The 25,048-nt window shown below is 40.6% G+C and overlaps 1 protein-coding gene across 1 annotated transcript in view; it reads right to left on the bottom strand.

Annotated features, from left to right (window-relative positions):
• Positions 1-11,831, bottom strand: part of LOC126298670 (protein sarah) — a 60,024-nt gene extending 48,193 nt beyond the window's left edge. The window contains exons 1-3 of the mRNA XM_049990100.1: positions 11,589-11,831; positions 11,054-11,340; positions 2,767-2,940 (exon numbers count right to left, since the gene is read on the bottom strand). Of these exons, the coding sequence (XP_049846057.1) occupies positions 2,767-2,940; positions 11,054-11,314 (435 nt within the window). The 5' untranslated portion in view covers positions 11,315-11,340; positions 11,589-11,831. The remainder of the gene's footprint in view (positions 1-2,766; positions 2,941-11,053; positions 11,341-11,588) is intronic.
• Positions 11,832-25,048: the final 13,217 nt, after the last annotated feature.

Genomic DNA, 25,048 nt, shown 5'->3' with positions numbered 1-25,048 from the left:
GAAGGTACTGTCAGGCTGTGGTGACTTCATAGCCTGCTTTGATCTTTGATGGAAGCACTATCCTGCCAAACATGAGAAAAAGAGTGCATGTGGGTGCTAAGGTTGAGTGTGTGTATGTTTGAGGTTTACGGGCGCTAAACAGCGTGGTCATCAGCGCCCAAGCACATAAAAACAGGAACACATGCAGTGAAGGGACTAAGACGAACAACGATCAAGGAGAATGGCTAAAAGACGCAGACCTGACGCAGTTCCAAATCCCCACATACAGAGGCAAAACAAGAGGAGAAGGAACACACTAAAAAAGGAAAGGAAACACAAGGAAAGGAGCTAAGGTTGAATAAACTTTTTTCATTACCTGATGGACTGCAGTGATGCCCTGATCAGAGAGGTAAGTTTGGATTTCTGCCTCAGTCAGACCATCGAGCAGCCTAGTATAAATAACACCATGTGAAGAATTCACGATCCGATCGGCCTCAACACAAGCAGGATAGCCATGTAGGAGTGGAGCTGCAAGCAGCTGTTGGGGTTGAGAATCACAATTCATCTCCAAAAGCAAAGTGTCATTATGTAAACGAGAGTACGATTTCACAGGATCGGCAATTGCATTAACAGATTAACCGTAGAAAAGGACTGACCTCCACCATTACATGATAACATGAGGAACTAAGGTGCAGCTGGGAGTGTTTTGGAATCTTTAGCCTCATTCAGTTTGTGGTTAGTAGACGTAGACTGAGATAGTGAATCCTCCACAATTGCCAGCACCTTTGATGGCTTGCTCATTCAAACTGGGTTCCCCTCAGAGGGGAGGCTCACCTGCCTTAGGTGATTGTTCATACCTCAGCACACACCTCCCAAACTTTTGACAACTGGAAATTTGGGAACGTGACAGCTCAGTCCATCACCCCTCCCTGGGCCTAACCTGTGCCAGGGGTTACGTCCGAACCCTACCTGTCGACCTGGGGTTGGGGATTTTGCATTGCACAGTCACCTGGTACGTGGCAGACATGTGGGCCAGCCTTCAGGAGTGCACAGGGAAGAAGAAGAAAAAAAGAGGAATTTCAAACGACAAAGTGGAGGAAAGATAGGAGATGGGAAAAAAGTGTGGAGACTGTTCTGATGTCAGGTTATTGAAAATGCAGAACACATCCCCAAAAATATTCCCGAAGCATTCCCTGAGGGAGGAGAAAAAGAATAGCAGAAGGACAGACATACAGCATGGAATGGAAAAGATGATGCAAAGGATGTGGTCCCATGGTAGTCAAGCAGGAACTCATCAACAAGTGGTGAGCTCCCTAGGGGGGTGGATTGTCTAATTTCAATCCTCCTCCTGTCCTGTTGAAGTTGTGCTTTTGAATTTCTATGGTCTCTCCATACATCTTAGCATACTAACAATTAGAGCTTGTTAAAACCACAGCATCAGGGAAACAAATTTGGTGGTTCCCTAGTTCCAATGTATAATCTGCTACTGCTGATTTATCTGTCTTGTCCAGGTGACAGTTGCTCACATTAATGCTTCCTTATGTAGTTCCTACGTACACTTGGCCACAAGGACAAGGCCTTCTCTCTCTCATTTTTCTATCGTCCGAGTTTCACATGCGTGTATGGTTGCATTTTGAATAAATGCCTTTGTGATCCATTTCTTTATTTCAAACTGGTGAGTAAGTTCTTTTGTAATTTTCATCAGCTGTGTTCTGCTCATATTTTCTTTCTGGCTTCTACCATCCCTTGTGATCCTGCTTCACAAACAGGTAAATTCCTTTACCATTTCTAACTGCTCTGTTGCAACTCTCATTGTTAGATGTTCATATTCTTCAGTTCTGCATACTATCACTTTAGTCTTGCTGTAATTTATTGTCATACCATACCAGTTACACACAATCCTTTAATTGTGCTGGGGCCTTTTCTAGACTGGATCAGTAAAAACTAAAGAAATGTTATATAAAATAAGCTTCACTTTTCAGGTACAACTGGGCTTTCTGTTCTGTTGCACTGCAGTCAAAATGATATTATTAATCTTTAGTTTCCAGCTTTCCAACAACAGCTATTTACAACCTATAAATTATTAAACGACTTTTTGTTTTGAATCACTTGGTTTGGGGGGCAACCACAGCTGTGACGATACATTTCAAATGTAGAAAACTGAGACAGATGTGACAAAATGATTTATTAATGACGACTTGTTTCATGATATTATAGTCATACCTTCAGGTAACTGCTGACATAAGAACAGGTTTGTCACCTGAAGATGTGAATATAATGTCACATAACTAGTTGTAATTGGTAAGTCAGTTTGATGCAGCTGTTGTGGTTTCAATCATCTGAAATGTTACTGTTTATCTTTGATGTTTTGGAACTCATTCCTTCCCGTACACATCCATACAATAATAAACTAATCAAAAAATGATTAGCTCTACATTTTGTGTGTGATGTACTTGTTAAGAATAGCATTCTAAATGACTAACCTTATGAAAAGAATGTGTCACAGGTCAAAACATGTACGGTCAAACATGGTACTGAGTGTAATTAGTTGAATAGTCAGTTTAGAAGTTATGTTTGCAACATTCAAACATAAATAAAGTTGTGTTAACACAGTATACTTGCTGCAGCAACAGAAGAAAATTTTCATTCTATACACAACAGTACTCAAGCATCTGCGGTCAAAATAGAATTACTAAACTGTTTTCCTCCCCCAGGAATAAAAAGTAACTTGAGGTACACACACATAGAACCACTCACTTTAAATGTACAACAGTGAAAGGTAGTTACCTGGGCAAAATAACAGTTTATGACAGTTTCTCCAAACTGTGTCTGGTGCAACTGTATTCTGGCCTTTGCAGCAGCTGCAGGACAGTTATAATTTACCCTCAGTCTTCGGAAGCTTCTAAAATACTGAAATGAAATTGGCTCCCCAAACTGACGGAAGAGGTTTTCTAATTCTTTCTGCAACAATGATGAAAAAGAAGGAACATCAGTCAACACTAGCTGGTAATTTTTAATTCTGCACATAAACAAGTACTGTAGGCAACACTAAAATTACATTAAGATTTATTTAGAATTATTATTCTAGCAGTCAGTCTGTGACAGCTCTTGCAGGCATCTAGTAAAGAAATTTAAGTACATGATTTTGATCTACTAAACAAGCTTTAACTTTTATTAAAAGGAAGCTAATTAGCTACTCTACCAAAAGCCTGGAGTACAGCATACATTTTGAGTGTATAGATTGGCAGTACTTGGAGTTGTGTCTCCTGAAGAGAAGTACTGGCCAGTACTTCTGTCTCTATGAATTGAATTTTCCCTTCACATGTTACAGATTAATGTAAAAAAAAGTTCTCGTGCTAATTATCTAGACATTTCATGTAGTTTACATGTAATTTTGGTACTATTATTTATGCACTGTTACTTATGAACAGAAGATTACAGATTAATACTAGAATATAAGTTTGCTCTCTTTCTCTACCAGTGCTTTCAAGAGACTTGGTCTTAGATGCAGTGATTCCAGTCTCCAAAAATCACATGGTGGTCTCTGATATTTACTTCAACTGAGATGGGGAAGAAGGAAACTTGACAATAACTGAAAGTATTCACATTTTGGGATAAAGAGATGAAACTGGAAATGAGGAGTCAAAAGTCTGTGAAAGTCCTTTCTTGGCACACCTAACTAAGCTTTTCACTCTGCTATTTTTCAATATATTGAATTAAAAAGATTGTGTAACTAAATGCAGAAATCAAATTGATAATTTAAAATTTCCAGATGGAAATGAAACACGAGACAAAAAGTTGAAAAAATAACAGGAGATTAAAGTCTGCAAAGAAAAATGTTCCTCATTTTATTTGCATGTCACCAACTTAGTCATCTATTCTTCCTCTCTATTCAAGATTTTTTTTTTTTGGGGGGGTGGGGGTGGGGGGGAGGGGGCACCATTGAAGGACACCATTTTCATCTCTCAAATTATTGCTGAAGTGTCGAAAACCAGAACTGCCCTAAGATATTGGTGCAATGATTAGGAATCAAATAAATCTTGTTGGCCATTCCACTGAATTAAATTTCACAACCTAGTATTTCTCACTACAGTCAGAAATCTGTAAGAAATTTCTTAATTAAATGGGAAGAAAATTTATTCATGAAGTACTTCAGCCTTCCCACTGCTGCATACAGGCCACCTACATGCTTCATAGTCTTTGGAAGTATTGATCCATGTTCTCACACATTTTATAATTTCCTAATTTCCATTATGTTGTCATATAAAAATACTTTCAATCATAAGCATGAAACGATAGTTTAGATATATGTGAAATAATGATGCAAATATTTACAGCAAATTTTCTATTGTGATATACTGACAACAGGTTTTCTTTTGTTTTTTGTCTTGATAAAACTATTACGCAATATTGTTTTTATTAAATCTTTAAGTCTCATTTTAAACAAAATTTATGAAACAAATATTCTTGACCTCCAAAGATCATATACCTGCTGAAAAAATATGGCTGAAATACAACTTTAATATTTCTAATAATAAAACAAAAATAATGGCATTCTGGGTAAAATATTTAAGCCTTCCCCACAGCATTATCTATGTTATCATTTCAACTTAAATTGTTCATAATTGTAATTTCTACATATTTAGTCGAATTGATAGCCTTATTGTGTAATCACAATTTAATGGATTTATTTTTGTGCTCATGTGGATGACCTAAAACTTCTCTTTATTGAGAACAATTGCCACTTTTTGCACCATTCAGATATCATGACTAAGTCATTTTGCAAATTGTGATAGCATCATTTGCACACAATCTAATTAATGACTCCAGAACAAATGTTTTTAAGAATAGTTTACAAATGATGACCTGGGATGAAATTTGTAATGAACCCAAGTGCTGCCATAAAATTCAATCAATTCCACAATAAATTCATACAATCAGAAAGGACATTAGAGAGACATGTAAAAAAGCATGGATCACTATATGGATTAAAGCATCTTGTGCAACGAGAAGAGGGCCGTACCATTGGAAAGAACAAGTAGAGATCCTGCAGTAGATGCATACTACAAATATTACTAAAAATTACTGAGAAAAGCTGCTAAAAATCAAAGAACATACAAATAGTGTCAGAAATCAGTAATTACAACAATCGACCTAAGGCTATATGTAACGTAGTGAAATGAGAGAGAGAACAACCAGTCACAGAACAAGATAATATCACTACTGAACTGAACAGTTCAAGAGAAATTCACAGCAGTACGTTGATAAAGCAACTCTCATAAAATTCAACTACTTGAACATATCACCAACTTTTTTTGAAATTAGGAAAATTATATTCTCTCAAAAATAAAAGCTCATGTGGGTTTGATGATGTTTCCAATAGAATACTATTGATTTGTTCCCAAATAATAATCCCTGTCTCATCCGAAATATGCAATGCCTCACAAACACAAGGAAATTTTTCCCTTATGGTTTGAAATACAGCATTGTTAAAGCCCTCTGTAAGAAAGATGATAGAACAGATGTCAGTAACTAATGACCTGACTTACACCACTGACATTTTCCACAGTTTTTGAGAAGGTGATGTATTCCTGAATAATATCTAACCTGAGAAACAGAAATATTCTCAGAATATCACAGTTTGTATTTCAGAAGAACTGCTCCACTGAAAATGCCATTTACATGTTCACTCATCAAATTTTACAAGCATTAAATAACAAAATAGCATGAGTTGGTATTTTTGTGCCCTATCCAAGGTGTTTGATTGTGTGAATCACAATATTCCTAGATAAACTGAAGTTTTATGGGACTGGTGGTACAGTCAACCAGTGGATAATGTCAGATCTAATCAAAATAATGCAGAAAGTCATACTTAATAATTCAACCAATGTAGTCTGGGGACATTCTGCTGGGGAGAAATCACATCTGGGGTTCCCACAGGCTCGATCTTAGGTCTCCTATAGTTCCTCATATGTATAAACCATCTTCCACCTAACATACAACAAGCAGAATTAGTTCTGTTTGCTGATGACAGTAGTATTGTAATCATCCCAAACATATATACAGAAACAGAAGAAATGATAAACAATGCCCTTGAAAGTACTATTGACATCTTTTCTGCAGATGGTCACAACCTCAGTTTTCAAATGGTACAACATTCAGTTCAACACAACTAGGGGTATTACACCAATAGTATGTGCAACACACAGTGAGGAAATAATAAATAGGGCGGAAACTTCAAAATTCGTAGTACAACTGTAATTTTACATGGTCTATGGATGAATAAGTAAATATTTTCATTCAATACTGTCATATGGAATAATGGTCTGAGCTAACTCATATTTAAGAATAAAAGTCTTCATTGCATGTGAGCGGTATGAAAGGAAAAACATCAAAAAGCTTAAATGATAGTACGTGGCCAGTCAATCCGACGCAACCATCATCTGTTCACTGGTTCAAGAAACATAGATCAGAATGATTCTGGCCATTAAAACCTGTGCCATAACAGTAACATTTGTTGCAGAATCATCACTCTTCCAATGGAAATACATCACTGACATTGTTACAGGTATTACAAGTTCGATTCAAGCTTCTCAATGCAATTCACGGTTTATTCACTAGGTGAATGTGCTGTCAACATCCAACAATGGTTCTTGCAATAATCAATGATATGAAACTATTATCTGTTCTTCACACTGATCTCTCAACCTAAAACTTCCATATCCGAATTCACTGCCTACTTGTCACAAAACCATAAGCTTCTATACTTCCTTTTAAATACCCTACCAACACTCAAAATGTAAATGGTGCTACTATAAAGAACAAACTACAGACTCATTAGCAGCCAAGAATTACACAGGCCGAACAACGATGGAAACATTGTGCACCCCCGACAAGCTGTCCGATGTACATGAATTATTATTAAATGTGAGGGTCCATTCTTTAATGCAGTTCACATAATATATGGAAAACATTAAACAGGACAGTCACATCTAAAACTAATGGTATGAACTTCCTTATTGCTTTTGTGATTATCTACATATCTACATTCAAAATTATCCTCACAGAACTTTTCAGGAACTGATGAAGCCCTCTTGTTGGGGACTGTAGTAAGATGCTTCATTGCAAGTATTTAATTGTTGCTTTATCCCAACAAGGAAGTCACAGAAAATGCTTCTTATCACAGCTGACATATTAATTTTATTTAATTCTGAAGACCAGCGGTACCCATTGCTATGGGGAAACTACTGCTTACTATTTGTTCACTTGCAAAGTCTCATCTTAAACAGGTTTTACTACTCTCTACAAACAGTGAGATTACAAGTACTCAATTACAACCATGTTGGAAAAACAAAGCGTTACTGTGGCTGAAATGTCATTTCACCATCTATCAAAGTCACCTGTTACATCTTCCCATAGTTGGATAAGTTATTGAAATGTCAATTCCCCTTACTACATCAAGCTTACAAGTGTGAATTACTCAGAGCTTTCATACATGCAGTCTCTAGAACAACTGGAATTTATCAATCTGCCATTTGTCAGGTAGTGTGCATGTATACTGATGGAAGTATTAATGTTAGTGCCCAATCTCCTATTTGAAATTCCCATAAGTTTCATGAAGGCATATACAAGCTCAATCATGAGTATCAGTCTGAAGACAAAATGAGAAAGAAAATTAGACAGACATCACAAAATTCAAACTCTTTTGGACAAGTATTTACGAATATCCACATTCAGTTATTGACCAAAACACAGGCTGAAGCACCACAATAAACAAAGAAGTGTATCATCTTTGTAGGTTATTCGAGACCAAGTACAACAAAGAGTACAGAAATAAAGCTCATCCTTTTACAGAGGGACTAATAATGAAATTGCAAAAAAAACTGGATGTGGCTCGTACCAGCTCCTCTCAAATGAGAATTCAGTGCCACAACCACTGTGAGTGTGTTCTGTTGAAACACTGCAGAAGTTAATGACAGGTATGTGTAAACTGAGATCTAAATCACAGCTCACAACCACAACAAATTAAAAGTCCTATTTCAGTAAAAAAGAAAAAAAGCCCTAATTGATTTACCACTTAAACAGCTGCAAAAGGCATATAATTATGTTTTTGATGCTGTTTGCCTTTGTTTCCACGAGAAAAGTGAAGTACTCAATATCAATCAGGCTGTTTCTGTAATGATGGAAGAAACATCCAGAGATGACTGAAGGATAAAGGTAACACATGAATTTGTGTATGATGGACATCTATGGACTATATTTAAGGGAAATTATCAAAGTTGTACCTCTCAGCTTTGCAGGCCAGACAAAGTCAACACTTTGAGCTGTTAAGTATTCCATAACCTTTTGATCTGCAACAAAATCGTATGCACATGGGACATGGTTGTAGGAACTATCATTATTGGTGGTAGTTTCTCTTCACAATTTACAAGCATTATGTATACTATTTTTCACATGATCCAATAAGAAAAAAAGTTGGTGGAGACTATTCATTCATTTGCATATGATATTTTTTAAGTTACAGCCTAAAGGAGAGCCTTCAAGGGATGGGGAACAGCTGAGTCAAATACACTGTTCATTCGAAGAGTTAAACACCAATTCAGTTTAGACAAGGATTATGGGTTAAAGAACTATCCTAATAGTTGCCTCAAGTTATTCAAGTTAAGAAATGGAAACCTAAACCAGGATAACACAAATAAGATTAGAGACTTTGAAATGACAGTCTAGCATTTTTAATTAAAACATCTACTTCATTTTTTAAGGAGTATGACCGCCACATCTATCTTTCAGAGTAAGTCTGGCGAGGATGCTCTAGCACTGTGTGGATTCCATTATAATGGACATTACAAGGTTAGATTTGGTGTTCCTTAGAAATGAGCAGCAAATTCTAGTTAACTGGGGTGGAACAAAAGATGATCCTGTTAATTATTCCTTTACTATATAAGTCTGCGGACTTTCATGGCCATTGACACAGAAATTAAAATCTTCTGGATTGTTAGGCCACATATAAAAAGTGTCCTAACAACCCAGAAGATTTTATATTCAGTTCTTTACTATGTCCACAAAGTAATCTTATCTTTGTCAGCAACTCTCCACGATGTTGACACTTTTGCCTAAATAAACAGATATAGGACTACTTTAATCATCCAAAAGGCTTCACAAGAGAAACAATTGGGAGCATGAAATTTAGGTTTGTTCGTACATCACTGGAAGCCATAGCAGGTGAAAACGTTCAATAAAAACATGAGGTCCAAAATCTGACTTTCCCTGCAGCCACAGTGCAGCTCTTATGATAGCAGAGTTCAATATCCACACCAATCGACATTAAACTGATCAGGTGCCAATTTACTTACTCAATAAAGCTTCGTCATTTCAGAGACACCTATTCTATTTTCCTCCATTTCATTGTTATTGTCAGAAGTGACAAATTTACTACAAACCTTAACAAAGCCTGGAGAAATGGTACACTATTGATGCCTCCTATTCACACCATACGCTCTGGCTTTGAAACAAATTTTCTAGACATTCTGACATTGTCAGTACTGTAAGCAGGAAGCAAGGCACTCAATCAGACAGATTTCATTATGTCCTCTATCGACATGTTTTATGGTAGTTATCCATGGTTGAGGGGCCTGATCACACCCTGAGGGGTTTAAAAATTCTTTTACTTTCATAAAAAGTAATCAGAATTGTCTAAACTACTGTCCCTTTATTGCTGCTGAAATGACAAATGAGCAATGAGAATGTTATCAAAAACCGATTTCTGAATTATACTGTAGTTCAGAACATAAATCCCTTAGCAGCACATTACTTTAATGACCAGCAATGATATGACAATTCTGCAATTCAGTCCAAATTCTAAACGGCAGGTGACCTAAATTTAAATATTATACAGATATCACAATCATTCATCTAATTCAGGGTAAGAGAAACATGTGGGGTTGTTAAGAAAATATATTTTTAAAGCACGCTAAAATATCCACAAACTTAATCAATAGGTCATACAACAAAACCTAGAGTAAATGTTTGCCAAGGTCACAGCAAGCCATACACTGTTATGATAAGAGCAATCTTCCTGTATTTCAAATCAAACTTGTGAACATTGGGTAGGTTTTGCAAGTTTATTTATAGCAAACTACTTTGTTGTCACAATAAATATTTCTTATTATACCTACATTGGGCACTCTAGAAAATAATGCTATTTTACTGTTACATGCAGCATGACTGCTGGCAACCGTTTCTTTTAACTGTCTGGATGATGTAAAAAGAAAAAAAGGGGGAAGAATTCAACATTAAATTAAGCTCTACAGTCTATGTAAAAGAAAAAAACCTAAATGATCTGACAAAGAAGTAACTATTGTTATTCTGTAAGTCAGTTTCATTTACATACATATAAAAGATCAGCATTGTGGTTGCAATTAGAGCTGAACAATATAGCATTTCATTAACTTTAAACAACTGAATGATAAACTTGCCACTCACAACAAACTCTCAAAGTAAAAATCATGAACACTTAATCAGTAACAGCTGCAGAAAATACAGCAGCGTTACCAGGTGCAGTGCTCCATATTTAAAAGCAAAGGGTACTTTAACAATACCTTCCAGAACTAAAGAAATATATTCCATCACCCTTACAATTATGCACCAAGGGTGTAGACTAATAAGCATTTTAAGAGATTTTGATCAAGTTGCATAAAATCAAAACACAGGCTCCAAAGTCAACGCTACCAGGATTCTACTGAATAAATATTATATCAAATTTATGGGTAGGCACACAGTAGTGGAGTACATTCAGAAATTTTGTCAAGAATAACAAAACTGATGGGTGCACAAGCAAAATAATACTGTACATTACCAGCTACTGTTTAATACATGCTCAATGTGTTTTGGAATACCAGAAGTCAACATGTATTTTAACAACATAATAAAAACAATGGAACTGCAGGACTTTATGTAAACACACTACACATAATACACGCATTCACAGAATACAGTTTTAAAATAGTCCTCTTGTTGACATGCACGTACAAAATAAACATAACAAAAACAACTTAACAGATATTTTTATTTATACTTTTCTCTCGTCGTTTTTGAAGAGTGAGCTCTCCAAATTAGTGACAATCAAGGAGGTTGGCAGATCTTCGTCGTGAATGAGGTCCTCCAACGACCGCTCACCATCTGGATTTTGATGTCTCATGTCGCAGTTCAACTCTAATTCCGTGTAGTTTGGGTGGACGTTCGGAAGTCCATCCACTTCGTTTATAATAATGTTGTTTTCGTCATTGGACATAGGCTCATCTGAATCAACAGCCATACGACCTTCTTGCTCTTCCATTTCAGAGTTCTCGAGTACAGATGCAACTGTAACAGGATGAAACAGATTATCTACAGTAAATATTTCGAATATGCTAACTGCTAGTAAACCTTGCACGAAATTTTGCTATCGTATACGCCACTTATGTTTACAAATCAGTATCGTAGAGTTTAGACAGCTGTCTTAATTGTTCATCGAGTAACAACTATGACCTGCATAAAAACCCTGAGTTCTAAGCATGGCAACAACTTGTGTTTCAGCTGTAATCAGAAGCCGTCATTCCATTTATACTCACGTCGCTGCTGTGTAAACTAGCGAAACGCTGATTTACCCGAAGTCAGGCCGTAATTCTTAAACTGCACGATACATGACGCATCATGAAGGATTTCGCAACTCGCAGCACCTACATTTCAACACTTGGGCCTTTAAATTATACGAACTGTTCAATGATACAACGCAGAGTAACTTCGCGCTGCCGCAACTATGGTGCACACGGCACACCTCCAACTGTAAGACTGTCAGGCAGCACAGCAGTTGGCCCAAGCATGTGTGACACCGAGCTGTAGCTCAGCGCTGTGGGCGGTGCTACTGGAACTACTCAGTGGCGCGCAGTTCGAATAGACTCTCTGCTGTGACGAAGCAGTTTCCAGCTGGCCGAACCGTTGTAGCAACGAGAGTTCCGGCAACACGCTCTTAGTGCGCTGCCAAGCTACTGAGAGCCCTGCAAGTTAATCAAATCTATCATCTCTGTTTCTTATTGGATGTTTTACAGTCTACATCTACATCGATACCCCGCAATCCGCCGTACTGGGCGTGGGGGAGGGTACCCCGTACCACTACTAGCCATTTCTTTCCCTGTTCCACTTGCAAACAGAACGAGGGATAAACGACTGTCTACATACCTTCGTATGAGCCTTAATTTCTTGTATCTTATCTTCGTCCTCCTTAAGCGCTATGTGTATTGGAGGCAGCAGAATCGTTGTGAGGTCAGCTTCAGACGCTTGTTCTCTAAATTTTCTCAGTAGTGTTCCTCGATATGAATGTCGCCTTCCCTCCATTTTAGTTCCCGAAGCATCCCCTTAATACTTGAGTGTTGTTCGAATCTACCGATCACGAATCTAGCAGCCCACCTCCGAATTGCTTCGGTGTCTTCCTTTAATCCGACCTGGCACAGATGCCAAACACTCGAGCAGTACTCAAGAATAGGTCGCACTAGCGCCATATATGCGGTCTCATTTACAGATGAACGACGCTTTCCCAGAATTCTACCAATGATCCGAAGTCGACCATTCGTGTTCCCTACCACAATCCTCACATGCTCGTTCCATATCGTATCGTTTTGCAACGTTACGCCCAGATATTTAAATGTCAAGCGGGACACTACTAATGCTGCATTACGGGTTTGTTTTTCCTACTCATCAGCAATAACTCACATTTTTCTACATTTAGAGCTAGCTGCCATTCATCACACCAACTAGAAATTTTATCTACATCTACATCTACATCTACATGACTACTCTGCAATTCACATTTAAGTGCTTGGCAGAGGGTTCATCGAACCACAATCATACTATCTCTCTACTATTCCACTCCCGAACAGCGAGCGGGAAAAACGAACACCTAAACCTTTCTGTTCGAGCTCTGATTTCTCTTATTTTATTTTGATGATCATTCCTACCTATGTAGGTTGGGTTCAACAAAATATTTTCGCATTCGGAAGAGAAAGTTGGTGACTGAAATTTCGTAAAAAGGTCTCGCCGCGACGAAAAACGTCTATGCTGTAATGACTTCCATTCCAACTCGTGTATCATATCTGCCACACTCTCTCCCCTATAACGTGATAATACAAAACGAGCTGCCCTTTTTTGCACCCTTTCGATGTCCTCCGTCAATCCCACCTGGTAAGGATCCCACACCGCGCAGCAATATTCTAACAGAGGACGAACGAGTGTAGTGTAAGCTGTCTCTTTAGTGGACTTGTTGCATCTTCTAAGTGTGCTGCCAATGAAACGCAACCTTTGGCTCGCCTTCCCGACAATATTATCTATGTGGTCCTTCCAACTGAAGTTGTTCGTAATTTTAACACCCAGGTACTTAGTTGAATTGACAGCCTTGAGAATTGTACTATTTATCGAGTAATCGAATTCCAACGGATTTCTTTTGGAACTCATGTGGATCATCTCACACTTTTCGTTATTTAGCGTCAACTGCCACCTGACACACCATACAGCAATCTTTTCTAAATCGCTTTGCAACTGATACTGGTCTTCGGATGACCTTACTAGACGGTAAATTACAGCATCATCTGCGAACAATCTAAGAGAACAGCTCAGATTGTCACCCAGGTCATTTATATAGATCAGGAACAGCAGAGGTCCCAGGGCGCTTCCCTGGGGAACACCTGATATCACTTCAGTTTTACTTGATGATTTGCCGTCTATTACTACGAACTGCGACCTTCCTGACACGAAATCACGAATCCAGTCGCACAACTGAGACGATACCCCATAGCTCCGGAGCTTGATTAGAAGTCGCTTGTGAGGAACGGTGTCAAAAGCTTTCCGGAAATCTATAAATACGGAATCAACTTGAGATCCCTTGTCGATAGCGGCCATTACTTCGTGCGAATAAAGAGCTATCTAAGTCATCTTCTATTCTCCTACAGTCACTCAACTTCGACGCCTTACCGTACACCACAGCATCATCAGCAAACAATCGCAGATTGCTGCCCACCCTGTCCGCCACATCATTTATGTATACAGGATGTTACAAAAAGGTACGGCCAAACTTTCAGGAAACATTCCTCACACACAAATAAAGAAAAGATGTTATGTGGACATGTGTCCGAAAACGCTTACTTTCCACGTTAGAGCTCATTTTAGCTTCGTCAGTATGTACTGTACTTCCTCGATTCATCGCCAGTTGGCCCAATTGAAAGAAGGTAATGCAGACTTCGGTGCTTCTGTTGACATGCGACTCATTGCTCTACAGTACTGCCATCAAGCACATCAGTACGTAGCAGCAACAGGTTAGTGTTCATCACGAACGTGGTTTTGCAGTCAGTGCAATAATTACAAATGCGGAGTTGACAGATGCCCATTTGATGTAAGGATTAGCACGGGGCAATAGCCGTGGCGCGGTACGTTTGTATCGAGACAGATTTCCAGAACGAAGTGTCCCGACAGAAAGACGTTCGAAGCAATTGATAGACGTCTTAGGGAGCACGGAACATTCCAGGCTATGACTCACGAGTGGGGAAGACCTAGAACGACGAGGACACCGGGATGAGGCTTCATTCCAATGTGATCAAATTGTAAATTTTCTCAATCAACATGTGTGGGCTGACGAGAATCCGCACGCAATTGTGCAATCACGTCATCAACACAGATTTTCTGTGAACGTTTGGGCAGGCATTGCTGATGATGTCTCGATTGGGCTCCATGTTCTTCCACCTACGCTCAATGGAGCACGTTATCATGATTTCATACGGGATACTCTACCTGTGCTGCTAGAACATGTCCCTTTACAAGTATGACACAACATTTGGCTCACGCACGGTGGAGCTCCTGCACATTTGCACATTTCAGTCGAAGTGTTCGTACGCTTCTCAACAACAGATTCGGTGACCGATGGATTGGTAGAGGCGGACCAATTCCATGGCCTCCACGCTCTCCTGACCTCAACCCTCTTGACTTTCATTTATGGGGACATTTGAAAGCTCTTGTCTACGCAACCCCGGTACCAAATATAGAGACTCTTCGTGCTCGTATTGTGGACGGCTGTGATACAATACGCCATTCTCCAGGGCTGCATCAGCGCATCAGGGATTCCATGCGACGGAGGGTGGATGCATGTATCCTCGCTAACGGAGGACATTTTGTACATTTCCTGTAACAGTTTGTTTGAAGTCACGCTGGTACAGTCTGTTGCTGTGTGTTTCCATTCCATGATGAATGTGATTTGAAGATAAGTAATAAAATGAGCTCTAACATGGAAAGTAAGCGTTTCTGGACACATGTCCTCATAGCATATTTTCTTTCTTTGTGTGAGAGGAATGTTTCCTGAAAGTTTGGCCGTACCTTTTTGTAACACCCTGTATAGAGAATAGCAGGGTCCTATCACATTTCCGTGGGGTACTCCTGACGATAGATACCCTTGTACTGATGAACATGCGCTGTCGAGAACAACACGCTGGGTTCCATTTACTGAAAACGTCTTCGAGCCACTCAAATATCTGTGAACCTATTCTATATGGTCGTACCTTCGTTAACAGCCTGCAGTGGGGCACCGTGTCAAACGATTCCTGGAAATCTAGAAATATGGAATCTGCCTGTTGCTCTCCCCCCATACTTCGCAGTATATCGTGTCAGAAAAGGGCCAGCTGATTTTCACACGAACGATGTCTTCTAAAACCATGCTGAATCGTGGGCATAAGCTTTTCGGTCTCAAGAAAATTTGCTATATTCTGACTGAGAATATGTTGAAGGATTCTGCAACAAACCGATGTTAGGTATATTGGACTGTAATTTTGCGGGTCCGTTCCTTTGCCCTTCATATATACAGAAGTCACTCGTGCTTTTTTCTACTCGCTTGGAACTTTGACCTGGGCGAGAGATTCGCTATAAATGCAAGCTAGGTAAGGGACCCATGGTGTAGAGTATTCCTTGAAAAACAGAACTGAGATTCTGTCCGGACCTGAAGAAGGAAGGAAGACTGGGTTTAACGTCCCGTCGACATTGAGGTCATTAGAGACGGAGCAGAAGTTCGGATAGTTTCAAGGATGGAGAAGGAAAGCGATCTTTTCAAAGGAACCATCCCGACATTTGCCTGGATTAATTTAGGAAAATCACGGGAAATCTAAATTTGGATGACCAGACTCGCGTTTGAACCGTCGTCCTGCCGAATGCAAGTCCAGTGTGCTAACCACTGCGCCACCTCGCTCGGTTCCATCCGGACTTGGTGACGTATTTGTTTTCAACATACTTGTTTTCCGTTGTTTCTCTGTGCCACGGACGCTTATTACTATGCCGTCGATACGGGGGTCTGTTCGATGGTCAAACGACGGCATGTCTGTGCGATTCTCCTTCGTGAAAGATTTCTTAAACGTGGAATTTAAAACTTCGGCTTCCGTTTTTGCCTCACCAGATTGGTCCGTAAGTGACTGGATGGAAGACTTAGACCTATTTTGCCAGTTTTACATAGGACCAGAAATTCCTCGGCTTCTTTCCCAGATCTTTTGCTAACGTATGGCGGTGGTAGTAGTTGTACGCTTGTCGCAGAGGTCCTTTGACAGTCGTATGGATCTCTACCAACCTTTTCTTGTCGTTATTTAACCGTTCTCTTTTGAACCGAGAGTGCAACAGCTTCTGCGATAGACTCAGCATTTTCCGAATCTTGTTATTAAACCATGTTGGGTCTTTTCCGTCCTTAATCCACTTACTAGGCAGATAATTCTCCAGACCATGATTTACAGTCTGCTTAAACTTTGCCCATAATTCCTCTATGTCCATCTTACTAGAACTAAGTGATATCCATTCATTATCTAAGTGAGACGCTAACAACTGCTTATCTATTCTTTCTAGCAGAAATACTCTCCAAGCATTCTCAAATGATTTATTAACTTTCGTAGCCATAGTTGCTATAATGACATCATTATCGCTAATCGTCGTTTCTATAATGTCGTTGTCGATATGGTCCAGCCTATTTGTAGCTACAAGGTTCAAGATATATCCATTGCATGTAGAATGCCGAACTAGCTGCTCAAGACAGTTTTTGGAACACGTGTTCAAAGCTGCTTAACACGACTGTCTGTCTGTACTCACTCCAATGAATCCAGAGACATCCCAGTCTATACTCGATAGGTTAAAGTCGCGTCCAACTAGTAATCTATGATCTGGGTTTTTATGCTCTGCTGGCTATAGACTTCCTTTGACTGACAGTAGAACTGTCACAGCAGAATCGGATAGAAGGTAAAAACGTCCAACAATGAACTTCTAAATTTGTTTTGGTTTTGTTCTAAACAGAAAATGGTTTCATAACTTCTGTTCCTGATTAATGACTTTTGTGTGTATTAGGCTCTTTAAATTGCATTGTGATTTCTTGCTCCCATTGTGCTTGATTTTTGCTCGCATTGGTATTATTGGGTAAAGGATTCCATATTTCTTTTTGTTTTGTTTTGTTGATTTCGTCGCATAGTATTCTGGGGACATCTGTTCCTGCCTACGAATCCGTGTGCGAACTGCTCGATTTAAATCCGTTGTAAGTATATTGCACCCGACTTTCGTACATTCGTGCATTTAATGGAGAACTCCATATTAGAAGCTTTTGACAGAACTGGTATTCAACTTTTTACATCTTGTCAAGGGAATGATGTATGCATTTCTGCATTGAATGGTGCCACTTCTTGCAGCTAAATATGGTTTGTAGTCTTCGTGACAGAGTACATAGTTATTGCACCATGTTACTATAATGCAGCAAAAATATGCAACATCGAAGTGCTTACTTGTACGTGGTATTGTGGGGTATAGTTGAAAGTACTTCTACCGTACTGAATTTTAATTTTAATGGGAGGATGATTGTTTCACATTTAATTCCGCTAGAATGTATTTTTGTAGACCCTGTTAATAACGTGTAAGCATATCTGTGTAACTGCTGTTGCATCTTTAGCATTTGTAAAGAAGAAAGACTCAGAAACCAAGACTACAAAGCACACTCATTTGCAAGAAGCAACACCGTTCAAAGCAGAAATACATAATCTTTCGTGACAAGATGGAATGAAGTTGAATACTAACTCTGTCGAAAGCTGATAACAGTGAGTTCTCCATTAAATGTGAGAAACGACGAAAAATGGGTGCAGACTAAAATTTGGCAGAATACGAACAATATACTTTCAACGCATCAACTTCTGTTTCATATGAAGGGGAAAAAAAGATATCATTTACTCCATCCACTATTATGGATACATGAAAAAAGAAAGTACAATACTAGCAAATATATTACAGTGCAGTTCAAATATTGGGTAGCGACCCGCAGCCGCCTACCAAGTGTGTGTGTGTGTGTGTGTGTCGAATTTTCGCGCATGCGTCAGTAGTTCCGTGAGCACCGCCAGAGGCTCTGGGTTTATTCGCGCGAAGCGTGGAGCGTTTATTCCCCGTTTTTGTTTCTTTTATATGTCAATTAGTCTACGTTTTTCTATCTCTAGTACGTGTTCCTGTCATATGTGTTTAGTAACGGTAGCAACGATGAGCTCACTGAACCCGACTAGAATATTGTCTTTCTCCTGTCAGCCGACAGGACATCTAGCGGGTATTTTGGCGCGCAGTTTAGCTCATGAAGGTAAGAATATAAACCTCCATGATGTAGCTGTTATACTAACGGCATACCAGAGTCGGAGGACCTAATTCATTTACACTGCTGCTAAAACTGCGTTGCACACAAGAAGTCTTAATGAGGAACATAGTACGACTAAGCACCTTCTGTGTCATGTAAAGTCAGATGGTACTTAGGTTTTGACGTCTGCTACGGAACAATTATTTCCACTTGATAATGGTCACATGGTCGAAATTGCAATGCTGGGTTTTGCAAATAAATTGTTTTACAGTTAAAAGGCGACCACGACACTATTTACAAAATTTTACTTGACTGTCCCAACTACGAGAAGTTAACCTTACTTTTTGAGTGAGATTTCTCGAATACACTACTTTGCAAGGTCACAAAAACACTGCGGTATTTTCTCGTATTCAAAATACGCTGCCAGCCGTCTTGGAGCGCTGGTGGTGTTCTCTGTTTCTGTATCGTAAGATTGGCTCTGTTCTTTTGTAACTTTGGTGTTCTGTAGTGGGAGCGGTGGAACACTACTAAAAAGAAAGATAGTAAGTTGTCAGTTTTCGAGCTGAAAAAATAAAATGAGAAATAATGTAATCGAATCCTATCGGCCGGCAATTATTAGCACAATATAGAAACTTTTCCTACAGTCTTCTGAGTGGTAAACATGGGAGAATGTAGCCTAAAACTACATAGCAGTGAAACAACAAGCTCAAAACTCAACAGCGGAGTTAGCTATAGCTGCAATGTTTCTATATGCGGAATATCGTACCACAAATTCTGTGAAAATGACGGAACAGTGGTGGATCACACTTCACTTTGAGGAAACAAAATGTGCCGAAACGTTTATTATTCTCCAGTAAATTGTTCTTAACATTTTTACTTACCCTGATTTAATATTTTTTTCAAAGATCGAAAATACTGGAGAATAAAAGGCTGCATCGTTAGTGCAAACAACAATCAAAATTCTGGAATAATAAATTTTTAATGGTTTGAAATAAGTACTAAGTATTGTGTCTAATCTCCCAACTCCTTAGGCAGATTTACACATTATGAATCTGGATAAAATTCCATATTACATCATTTAGCCAAATCACTGACGAAAAGATGTTAAAATGCCTTAATTATTATCCCCAGTATCCACTGGTACAAAAGTGGTGTGTGGAGATCAACAGATAGAAATTCACATTTTATGTCCGTAATTTATTCCATTGATTCAATGTTTTAACTGTTTTTGCTATGAGTGAGATTATGAAGCGAACAATATATGCTCTTAAATTCGTGCAAAAGTGTTTGGAAGGCGGTTGGAGAATGTCGAAAGCAAAAAAAATAAAATGGGACACTATACACAATTAACCGGGGTGAATTCCGCAGAATACTGGAGGTGTTTTCTCCATGGATTCGTAGCTTCACTGGCGGTGTTTTAACTGTTAGCAGATCTCTTAGCGCTGTTTTTTCTAACCAGTTTTGCGGTCCTATACCTAATTTTAAGTTCAGGACATCTGCACAGTGTGTTTAGCTAACATGTTTTAACGCATTTTTGTAAAGTTTTTATTGATCTGCATCTATAGTCCCCCTCCGTAGCGTAACGGTAGCGTTACCACCTACAACGCAGGGGGCCCGGGTTCGATTCCCGGCAGGGGACTTTGTGTTGTGTGTCCTTCATCATCATTGATTCGCAAGTGGCCGATGTGGCGTCACCTAAAAAGGACTTGCAATACGGTGGCAGAACTACCCCGAATGCGACCTCATAGCCAACAATGCCATACGATCATTTCCATTTCCATCTGCATCTATAGTCTGCAAACCACTGTGAAATACAATTGTACAAATTGCTAGGGCTGTTACTCGATCCATTTGCATACGGAGTGCAGCAATAGTGATTGATTAAACGATTCTATGTGTGCTGTAATGAGTCCAGTCATAAGTGTCCAAGGAATAAAAAAGCAACTGAAATCACTCAAGAGAGGAAAGTCCACTTGACCTGACGGGATACCAATTCTACACAGAGTACGCGAAAGAACTTGCCCCCCTTCTAACAGCCGTGTACCGCAAGTCTCTAGAGGAACGGAAGGTTCCAAATGATTGGAAAAGAGCACAGGTAGATCCAGTTTTCAAGAAGGGGCGTCGAGCAAGCCATTAAAACTGCTACACCACGAAGATGACGTGCTACAGACGCGAAATTTAACCGACAGGAAGAAAATGCAGTGATATGAAAATGATTAGCTTTTCAGAGCATTCACACAAGGTTGGCGCCGGTGGCGACACCTACAACGTGCTGACATGAGGAAAGTTTCCAGCAGATTTCTCATACACAAACAGCAGTTGACCGGCGTTGCCTGGTGAAACGTTATTGCGATGCCTTGTGTGAGGAGGAGAAATGCGTACCATCACGTTTTCGATTTTGATAAAGGTCAGATTGTAGCCTATCGCGATTGTGGTTTATTGTATCGCGACATTGCTCCTCACGTTGGTCGAGATCCAGTGACTCTTAGCAGAATATGGAATCGGTGGCGGGGTCAGGTATTTTCTCTGCCTCGTGATGACTGGGTGTTGTGTGATGTCCTTAGGTTAGTTAGGTTTAAGTAGTTCTAAGTTCTAGGGGACTGATGACCATAGATGTTAAGTCCCATAGTGCTCAGAGACATTTGAACCATTTTTTTTTGGAATCGGTGGGTTCAGGAGGGTAATAGGGAACGCCGGGCTGGATCCCAATGGCCTCGTATCACTAGCAGTCGAGATGACAGGCAGCTTATCTGCATGGCTGTAACGGATCGTGCAGCCACGTCTCGATCCCTGAGTCAACAGATGGGGAGGTTTGCAAGACAACAACCATCTGCACGAACAGTTCGGCGACGTTTGCAGCAGCATGGACTATCAGCTCGGAGACCATGGCTGCGGTTACCCTTGACGCTGCATCACAGACAGGAGCGCTTGCGATGGTGCACTCAACGAGGAACCTGGGTGCACAAATGGCAAAACGTCATTATTTCGAATGAATCTAGGTTCTGTTTCCAGCATCATGATGGTCACATCCGTGTTTGGCATAATCGCGATGAACGCATATTGGAAGCGTGTATTCGCCATCGCCATACTGGCGCATCACCCGACGTGACGGTACGGGGTGCCATTGGTTACACGTCTCGGTCACCTCGTGTTCACACTTTGAACAGTGGACGTTACATTTCAGATGTGTTACGACCCGTGGCTTTACCCTTCAGTCGATCCCTGCGAAACCCTGCATCTCAGCAGGATAATGCATGACCGCATGTTGCAGGTCCTGTTCAGGCTTTTCTGGATACAGAAAATGTTCGACGGCTGCCCTGGCCAGCAGATTCTCCAGATCTCTCACGAATTGAAAACGTCTGATGAATGGTGGCCGAGCAACTGGCTCGTCACAATACGCCAGTCACTACTCTTGATGAACTGTGGTATCGTGTTGAAGCTGCATGATCAGCTGTACCTGTACACGCCATCCAAGCTCTGTTTGCCTCAATGCCCAGGTGTATCAAGGTCGTTATTACGGCCAGAGGTGGTTGTTCTGTGTATTGATTTCTCAGGATCTATATACCTAAATTGTGTGAAAATGTTATCACATGTTAGTTCTAGTATAATATATTTTTCCAATGAATACCAGTGTATCATCTGCATGTCTTCTTGGAGTAGCAATTTTAATGGCCAGTAGTGTACAAACTTGTTTCTGTCGCATTCAAGGTTTACCTCTGATAACGCTTGGACTGGAGTGCGCAAATTACTAAAGGTGCTCGTCTGCCTTGCGACCTGATACCGTTATATAGTCTGAATAAGTTGTACCTATAGGCACGGATGCAGTTAATGTGTTCCAAACAGCACTGGAAAACTGCTGGTGAGGGTGCACTATCGAAAGGTAAACAAGAAAAGTTGTAGAGTCCCATATGCGTATTAATGTCAAACACTTGCTGTGACTTCATATGAAGCAGCGGTGGCCAATATATCTGCTCGTGGGACATGCCTGGACATGTATGCTAAAGTGCTCAGCCTCGCTGCACATTTCCTCACTGCCACGCCAAGCCGTCCGGGCGCGAGGTGACAGAAGATGAGAAACTGCGAATGCAGCACATTTGAATGGCAGTGTAGTCACACTGCACACGGCTTAGTTTTATATTTCACAGTTTTAAACAACGTAGATCACAAACAACACAAATTTTCAATAATATTTAATTATTTTTGGCTCACTGAAGATATAATTTTAATCTGGTACAAACTGTCGCCATATAGAAAGACGCAGACAATTTCACAGATTTTCGCACTCAATTTGCCACGTAATTAAATAATAATCAAAATATCCACGGATGTACTGCCTGTCTACAGTGTCCAACGGGCACAACGTATAGTTGTGCCGACCACGGCGGACAGAGCCATCACACCGACGTCATCTCAGACGTCGTCGCAATCTGTTCCACCGCGCTACCGAGGGGCGGGGCGCGGACGGCGGAGGGAGCGCGCCGCGGGCGGAGGGTATTTAAATCGGCCGCCGCCGCGACCGAACCCAGTTCCCTCTGAGCAGCCATAGTGTACGGATCTCCGTGCCGGCACGTTCACAGGAGCTCAGTCCGTCAGTTCACCTGATGATGGCGACATGTATGATCGCCGAAATATTGTGCCTGTCGGACACTGTAGACCGGCAGTACATCCTTGGATATTTTGATTATCAAATACGCCGGGAGAAACTCAAGAATCACATCATACACCTTTACGGGGAGGAGATGTACCGCAGTATGAAGAAATTTGAAAAATTGCTTCACCGTAGATGTCGTTTGCTAAGCACTCTTGACTTTCTAAAGAGATGTCGTTCCGAGAACGTTGTTCCAAATTTTGCTAAGGTTATGCATCACCTCGATTCTGCAGCAGCTAAGAGAATCAAGAAACGAGCCAGCCTCGCATTGGTACGCGAGAGAGTGAAATTCACCCGCCGGAGCCTTGAGTTTATCTCACAGGAATTACTCAAACTACATTTGCAACTGGCTAGTAATTTCATTTCTTTTCCATGGGATTGGATTGATGGTGTCACCTGGGTTGCAGCTGATTCCGCCCATAAGAAGGCAACGGGACGTCAAACAGCTAAGTTCTCACGTCTCCTTTACAAACCATCTCAGCAGGTTCCGTGCAAGACTGTTATCAATTTGAGTGGCATGGTGTTGAGTGATGATGCGCTCTCGGTTTTGCAGAAAGGCCTCAACTTCGCTCCCACCCCCCAAGTTCACTCCGGTCGCAGAAATTGTTAGTGCTATTGACCAGGTTGCAGCTCGACTTCCGCCTGAATCAGCTGGGGAAATACGCCGTGAAACTTGTCGTGCGTTGACGAAATCCAAGCCGATGAAGTCAAATATCACCAGTAAAGAGAGGGCGGCCATTCGTGATCTGAGGGAGCGCCCTGAAATTGTTGTCTTACCGGCTGACAAAGGCAATGCTACAGTTGTTGTCTCCCGTAAGGACTACACTGATAAGATGCAGAGCCTGCTAAATGACGATTCCTACCGGAAGATCAGCGTTGACCCTCCAAAGAAGGTGGAGAACAAGACGAGGTCGCTTCTCAAGGACGCAGATTTACCGGAGGGTGACGCTAAGAAATTGTTACCGCAAGGTCCGGCACCGCCTAGACTATATGGACTCCCGAAGGTTCACAAAGAGGGGGTACCAATACGCTCCATTGTCAGCAACATCAGGGCACCTACATATTTGTTAGCCAAATACATGACGAGAATATTAAGTCCTTACGTGGGTAAATGCCCTTATCACATCCGTAATTCAGTGGATTTTGTTAAACGCCTTGATAGCTTCAGGTTGGATGAGTCAGATATCATGGTGAGTTTTGACGTCGTTTCCTTGTTTACGAGGGTTCCCCTGCGAGAGTCACTAGAATTGATTAGTCAGAAGTTTGACGAGAAGACCACTGAACTTTTTAGACATGTCTTGACCTGCACGTATTTTCTTTTTAATGGAGAATACTACAAACGAACGGAGGGAGTCGCCATGGGTAGCCCACTCTCACCGGTGGTAGCGAATTTGTACATGGAGAACTTCGAGGAGGAAGCCCTGTCGTTATCCGAATGGAAACCTGCTTGCTTTTTCCGTTACGTGGACGACACGTTCGTCATCTGGCCACATGGTATGGATAAACTCCTTGACTTCCTTACACATCTAAACTCCATACACCCCAACATCAAATTCACTATGGAGACTGAAACGGAGGGTAAATTACCTTTCCTTGACGTCTTGGTCAAGAGAAGGGCTGACGGCACACTAGGTCATGGGGTGTATCGGAAGACAACGCACACTGATCTGTATTTGCACCACCCTTCACAGAGGAATGGGGTACTTAAAACTCTAGTACATAGGGCGCGCACTATCTCTGACGCAGACAGTCTACCCCAGGAATTGGAACATCTGAGA

Source organism: Schistocerca gregaria, chromosome X (genome assembly GCF_023897955.1).
Source record: "Schistocerca gregaria isolate iqSchGreg1 chromosome X, iqSchGreg1.2, whole genome shotgun sequence".
Taxonomy (NCBI): domain Eukaryota; kingdom Metazoa; phylum Arthropoda; class Insecta; order Orthoptera; family Acrididae; genus Schistocerca; species Schistocerca gregaria.
The sequence above is the reverse complement of the archived record's forward strand: the minus strand, read 5'-3'. Positions and strand labels throughout refer to the sequence as shown.